The sequence below is a fragment of the Pteronotus mesoamericanus genome, unplaced genomic scaffold, assembly GCF_021234165.1.
Source record: "Pteronotus mesoamericanus isolate MK-2021 breed Mesoamerican mustached bat unplaced genomic scaffold, CSHL_Meso_final scaffold_165, whole genome shotgun sequence".
Classification (NCBI taxonomy): domain Eukaryota; kingdom Metazoa; phylum Chordata; class Mammalia; order Chiroptera; family Mormoopidae; genus Pteronotus; species Pteronotus mesoamericanus.
In genome coordinates, this window is record NW_026555307.1 from 6,690,123 (window position 1) to 6,697,074 (window position 6,952).

The window sequence follows — 6,952 nt, forward strand, 5'->3', positions numbered from 1 at the left end:
AAAGACTGGAATGGACACTCTACAAAAGAAGATACACAAAAGGCCAATTAAGTACTTAAAAAGAGGCTCAACATGAATATTCATTAGGGAAATGCAAATTAAAAACACAATGAGATGCTAATACACACTGATTAGAATGCCTAAAACTGAAGACTAACAAACACCAAGTGTTGGTGATGATGTGGAGCAACAGGAATGCTGTGGAACAACAGGGATACATTGCTGGTGGGAATAAAAATAGTACAGCCTCCTTGGGAAACTGATAGTTTCTTAAAAAGTTAAACAAAAAGTTTAACATAAAACCTACCCAATATACTCCTAGGTATTTGCCCAATAGAACTGAAAACACGTATTCACACCTAAACAACAATGTACCTAGCATCTTTGTTGACACAAGCTAAAAACAGAAGGAAAAAAATGTTTATCAACAGGCAAATAGAAAAATGAAACATAAAATATCCATGAAACAGAATACTATTCAGCAATAGAAAAGATGCCATGAGAACATGCAATAAGGGAATCTAGCTGAATCTCAGTATAAGCTACCACCATCATTTGCTACCAGGATTTCGACAGGGGCCATGACCAGCTCCATCACAGCCACGCACTGCTAGCTTGGTGGAGAAGATCTAGAGTCAGCTCTGGTCACAGTGGATTTGAGATGCCTGGAAGATATCCAATTGACAGAGTCTACTAGGTAGGTGGACACGTGGATGTGAAAGCTCACAGAAGCCCAGGATGGAGATTCAAAATCGGGAGTTATGAAGATGGTAATTACTGTTATAGAAATGGATGCAGTAGTCTAGGGAGAGTACATAGGATAAGGATAGCAAAGACACTAACACCAAGTCTTAAAGAACTTCAGTGTATAGAGAATGTAGAGGCAAATGTGAGCTAGCAAAGGAAGTTAAGATGTGACCAAAATAAAAACAGGGAAACAAAAGAGCGTAACTTTTCAGAATTCATGGAAGGAATTCAAGATGGCTATGGAAACTGTTTTGAATGCTAATAAAATAATAAGAAAATATCCACTGAATTTAGTAACATAGAGATCACTGCTAATATTAAGAACAGATCCTATGGAAAAGTAGGAATGTAACCCAGATTAGAGTAGACCGAAGGGTGACTGAGAAATGAGGAAGTGGAGAAAGTGATTATACATTTTAATAATGGGTTCAACTTCCTAGCATAACAAGCTGGGTTATAATGATGATGAGAGAAAACTGAACTTGAAGAGATTATGAAAGACACTGCTTTTGTGAAACCCCAGCCCTTGAATTCAAACCAAGAGGTTGCATGTTCTTTTCCTGTGACATAGGTGGACATTATGAACCATGAATCCAAAAGTTTCCTTTATGCCCTGGCTGGTGGGCTGAGCACCGGCCTGTGAACCAAAAGGTTGCCAGTTTGATTCCCAGTCAGGGCACATGCCTGGGTTGCAGGCCAGGTTTCTGGTTGGGGGCTTGCGAGAGGCAACTGATTGATGTTTCTCTTCCTCTCTTTCTCCCTCCCTTCCCCTCTGTCTAAAAAATAAATAAAATCTTTTTTAAAAATTTCCTTTACTGTATTACCTTCATAACTACCTTCATAACATGGAGAAGGAGATTCAGTGGGGGGCCTCCAACATAGGTTATATACAGTAGTGATATGAAAAATGCATGAGGTGGGGGGGAAATGGGGGGAATAAAAAATACAGTTCTACTCCTCAACACCTGTTTTCCAGTAAGTTTCTACTTTGCTATTAAGTCCAGATCCTCATGCATATTTATATAAAATCATAAAAACAAAATGACACAAATAAATTTGGTAGCAAGCAACAGAGAATCGTCTCTTCCTTAGTTCCCTTAGTTATCTTGGAAGTACATGTTTTGCTGAGGGAAGGAAATAAATGAAAAGATAGAATTTGGTTTTAGAAGAGAAGGGAGCTGAAGAGAAGAAAAAAACTAAATATTAAGATACCTGGACCCTGGGGTTCTAGGCCACAAAATGAATAAATAAATGGATGAATAAGTGAATGGGCAAGCAATAGGAAATAAGCATGTGCTTGAGAAAGAATGGAGATTCTGTGAGCAGGGATCAGGCCACAGATGGCAAAGACACCCATTCCTTAGGTCAAGAATCAGGACTCCTTGTTTCCTTAGGCATGTGTTTCAACAGGACTTTGAGGAGCTCTGTAGGTGGAAACAGTGAGAAAAGAGCAGGGAGGCGCAGTGGCTCGCCCAGCTCACAGAGAGAAGCACCATTCTAGTAAGAGCTGCGCAGGCACACTGGGGCCACTGAATCCTTGACACTTTCCCAAGTCAGAGAGCATGTCTGTGTCCTCAGCTTCTGGATATTTTACCAAGTGGCTCACTCCCTCTGAAGCTGTCCAATAGGCTTGAAACGTGGGGCCACTTCCACTTATGGACACCCACAAAGTGTTAAGCACTGGCCCACATGCTTTACATATGCTGTCTCACCGACTCCTCACAGCAATTATGGGATGTAAGTATTCCTGTCCTCACTTGACTGAAAAGGAAACTAAAGTTCAGAAAATTGTTATGCTCCAAAGTCACAATGAAGGGACTTGAATTGGGCCCACATGTACTTGACTGAATCCCATGCTACTTCTTCCAGAATGAGAGACAGGCTAGGAGGAACCAATCTGTTTCAACTGAGAGGGTAAAAGAAAAGTATTGGGGACAAGGGCAGGAGACATATAGAAAGGGAAAAAATGAAGATAAAAGGAAGTAGAAATTCTGTTTTCTGAGGATGAGTAGAATTACAGAAGAAATTGCCTAGAAGAGAATCTGACTTGGGAAATGGGGAAAATGCCTAGGATTAAAAAGAAGTTCAGGAACATTGTTGGGAGGTCAGAATGAAGATCTCTAGGGTGAGGAGAAAGATGCTGGCGCCTTTTCCTTCGGGTTGGAGAGGAGACAGCACTCAATTACGGACCTTCCTCTCTATGGTCACGTGACTTGTGTTGGTATAAAAGCTTTCTACCAGCCAGGTTCCTTACAATATTTTCCTGTGCGAAATGAGCGGTAGCAGTGGCTGAAGGTCTGTTCCTCTTTCCCAGAAGCTTTCAGACTTTCCAAGAAGCCATCTATCCGGAAAACGAAGACAAGGCAAGGCAGCCAGCTCAGTGCTTGCACTATGGGAAGTGATGCCAGGATTAGAATTGGAGGGGAAGGTGTCAGAGGGCTGGAGGGAGTCTGTCAGAAATTGAGTGCAAGGCTCATACCCAGTGACAGGAGCAAGTAGCGAGGGGGGTGAGCAAGGAAACGCGGCCTGGGACATCAAGCCAGGAAAGAGGATGGAGGGGCCAGACTGTGTGGGTGGTGAGGGTTACAAGCCAAGTGGAAGTCAAGTTACCCATTAAGAAAAGTTATTCTGTTTATAGTCAAAACACCAGGCTCAGGAGCCAGTGACTTCCCGTGGGCTTCTCTGAATATTCTGTAAAGCCTTTCAGAGAAGAGGCCCCTCAAAATAGTGCTGGCTCACCTTCCTCCCGCTCCCCATGCCCCCACATTTCACTAGCTTCCCTTTTAAACAGTCCCCGAGTCTGGTATTGGACAGGTGAGGGAAAGGTAGAGGAAAATCTGTGTTCTGCAAAAGGAGAGGAAGGCAAGGTAGGGAAGTGGGTTGGGGCTGGGCACCTGCTTCCGGGCCGTGGGAGGGGTCCTGTGGTGGGCCAGCAGTGGGTAGGGGACCTGGTTCTCACAGAGGAGTTCTCCTTTCTGTGCGGAAGGGTTTGCCTTTTCTCTCTGAAGATCTCCAACTGAAGAAGGGACTTAAGGAAAGTTGGAAACTGGTTAACAGTAACTTCCTGTATCTGTGAGCAGAGTAGGAGAAAGGCTGGGGAAACAGAAGGGGGAATTCCCTTGGGAAGCCAAGAGTTAGCCTCCCCCAGAGACATATGATGGCAAATGTAATAACTCCTAGTTAATATCCCGCCCCAGGCAAAGTCAATAATTGCTCTGGGCAGTTCTGGCAGGTGTGTGAGCAAGCGGTGGCAGCAGCAGCAGACGGCCTGGGCCTGGGAAGGGGAGAGTGCCAGAGAGGATGTCCTCATCCTGAACCAGAGGCAGGTCTGCAGGCTGTAAGTAGGAACTCCTGACTCAGCCCTTTCTCATTCTCTTCCAGACTGGTCATGCTAAGCTCGAAGAGCTCCTGGATCCTCGCGGCCTACACCATTATCTTCCTCACTGGTCTCCCAGCCAACCTCTTGGCCCTGCGGGCCTTCCTGGGCCGGGTCCGCCAGCCCCACCCTGCACCTGTACATATCCTCCTGCTCAGCCTGACGCTGGCAGACCTCCTCCTGTTGCTGCTGCTGCCCTTCAAGATCTTTGAGGCTGCATCTGACTTCAAATGGCTTCTGCCTGAGGTAGTCTGTGCCCTCACAGGTTTTGGCTTCTACAGCAGCATCTACTGCAGCACGTGGCTGCTGGCAGGCATCAGCATCGAGCGCTACCTGGGGGTGGCTTTCCCCGTGAGGTACAAGCTGTCCCGCCGGCCTCTGTATGGAGTGATTGCTGCTCTGGTTGCCTGGATCATGTCCTTTGGTCACTGTACCATTGTGATCATCACTCAGTACTTGAACTCAACCCAGGGCACCCAAGAGAGCTTTACCTGCTATGAGAACTTCTCCGATAAGCAGCTGGAATTTGTGCTTCCTGTGCGGCTGGAGCTCTTCCTTGTCCTTTTCTTGATCCCCATGATGGTCACCATCTTCTGCTACTGGCGCTTTGTGTGGATCATGCTCACCCAGCCCCACGTGGGGGCGCAGAGGCGGCGCCGAGCTGTGGGGCTAGCCATTGTGACACTCCTTAATTTCCTGGTGTGCTTTGGACCTTATAATGTGTCCCACTTGGTGGGGTATGTCACAAAGATGAGCCCACCATGGCGAGCGGAAGCTGTGGTGTTAAGTTCCCTCAACGCTAGTCTGGATCCCCTGCTTTTCTATTTCTCTTCTTCAGATGTGCGCAGAGCCTTTGGTAAAGGGCTTCAGATACTGCGGCATCAGGGCTCCTCTCTGCTGGGACGCAGAGGCAGAGAGACAACAGAGATGACAAACGGGGACAGGGGTGTGAGTCAAGTGGAGGGAGCACCGAGTTCTGACTTCACCACAGACTAGGGATGCTCCTGGACCTCCGGAGGCACTGGGGGCTGCGTAAGGGTTGAGTGGGCCGGGAGAGGGAGAGCATGAGGGTTCCAGGTTCAGGAATCTGCAGAGCCAATCCACTACTGGCACTGTAAAAATCCCTCTCACCTTCCCAAAAGAACACAGCTCCCTGACAAAAGGAGTAGGTGTAGAAGCATCATCAGGCCACCTTCTAGAAGCAATGTAGCTAATATGAATTCAGTCCTTGCAAGGTGGTCAGTAGCTTTGGGTGATCGGCCTGAAGCAGGGAATCCTGAAGCAATCTTGCCATAAGCTTTGAAACAACACCTGGATGCTGGTCTAGCTGTCAATGCTGGAAAGAAGCCAATGGCAAAGAGATGGTAGAGAAATACTAAATAAGGTCAAAGAAGACTCAGGAAAGTCCTGAGCCGGAGGGACTGGGAGGAGGGTCTGAGGGCTTAGGTCTCTAATGCTCTAGATTTGCACTGTATTAATCAGACCTGCTGCTTTGTAAGTATGCTCCAGCCATCTTCACGTGTGTACCTTGTCTCCCCCATTAAACTGGGAACTTCCTGAGGTCTGGGTCTTGTCTTCTCCTTCCATGGCACCCCACACAGGTCAGGATACAGCTCGGCACCCATCAGTCAGAGCTCAAAACTGACTAGCACAGGAATTGACAGCCTGGTCTGGAAGATTGAAAATAAAGATTTTAAAACTCTGCAATGAGTGTCCACAGTTTTTGTAACATTTCTACAAGCATGGTGAGGGCAAAAATGGAATGAAGAACCAGACTCAGCAGCAAAGGGGGAAGGTGAAGCATCTGAAACCACAGAAACATTCTAAAGTAAAGATGTAATGGGAGTAGATTAAGTGAGGGCACTGACATCTCTTGTTTAGATTGATGAATAAAGATTGGATTTAGAAAGATGTGGACTAAGCCCTGGGCCTGGCTCAAAGTTATCAGTGGATCACAGAGGCTTAAGCATCCTACTCTCCTGCTCAGAAACCTGCAGAGTTTTCTTGTCATCAAAAGTTTTCCTCCCAGGAACTCATATCATATCATTTCATAGCCTACTTCATATCCTCTCTCCCTTCCCAGTTCCATCTGCCTGACTCATTTCTCCACAATGAGTCAAGGAGAGTGGACTCCGAGACCACTCTCTCTACCTAGGGAACTGACCCTCCAGCCCCTCACCTAGTGGCTTGCAACAGAGGCCATACATCAGAATTACACGTACAGATATAAAAAATAACACAGGTGGCCACCCCAAATCTGCTTACCCAGGATCTCAGGGTGGATCCCCAGGTGATTATGATAGACTGCTCAGTCAGGAATCACTGGCCTGGTTATGGGGCCCAATATGTCCAAGAAATTACTCTTTGGAGAGACCATTCCTACTTAAAAGTCCCCCTCAACCCCATGCACCCCCATCTTATAATTGCTTGCTTTTTCCCTTCTTATAAAACCCCACTCAGTATTTACTTTCTCCAGAAAAACTTCCCTTATTGTTTGTACTCAACTGAGAGCTCATTTTCTCTGTTTTCCTTCCTCAAAACAACTCTGAACTGGCGTAATTAGCCCTGGCTTCAAGGTTAGTTCTGCTTACAAGCTGGCTGACCTCGAGCAAGTCACACCTCCAGCCTCCATTTCCAAATCATAATAATGAGGGTAATGTATGCCTCCCAGGGTCATTCTGAGAGGCATATACTGCATATATAAAGTTTCTAAGAAATTATAGAGTATTATTTACTTCTAAAGTAGCAACTGAAGCACAGATATACCCCTACTTGAAGAAATATAATAAGCAGAAATTTAAAATGATGAATATAAGATATCAGATAGCT

The 6,952-nt window shown here is 45.9% G+C and overlaps 1 protein-coding gene across 1 annotated transcript; it reads left to right on the plus strand.

The window, feature by feature from the left end:
* Positions 1 to 3,025: 3,025 nt before the first annotated feature.
* LOC129083085 (free fatty acid receptor 2) lies at positions 3,026 to 5,752 on the plus strand. The gene is made up of 2 exons (XM_054588861.1): positions 3,026 to 3,110; positions 4,129 to 5,752. The coding sequence occupies exon 2, from the start codon at positions 4,136 to 4,138 to the stop codon at positions 5,117 to 5,119; it is 984 nt and encodes a 327-aa protein (XP_054444836.1). The 5' UTR covers positions 3,026 to 3,110; positions 4,129 to 4,135; the 3' UTR covers positions 5,120 to 5,752.
* The last annotated feature ends 1,200 nt before the right edge of the window (positions 5,753 to 6,952 follow it).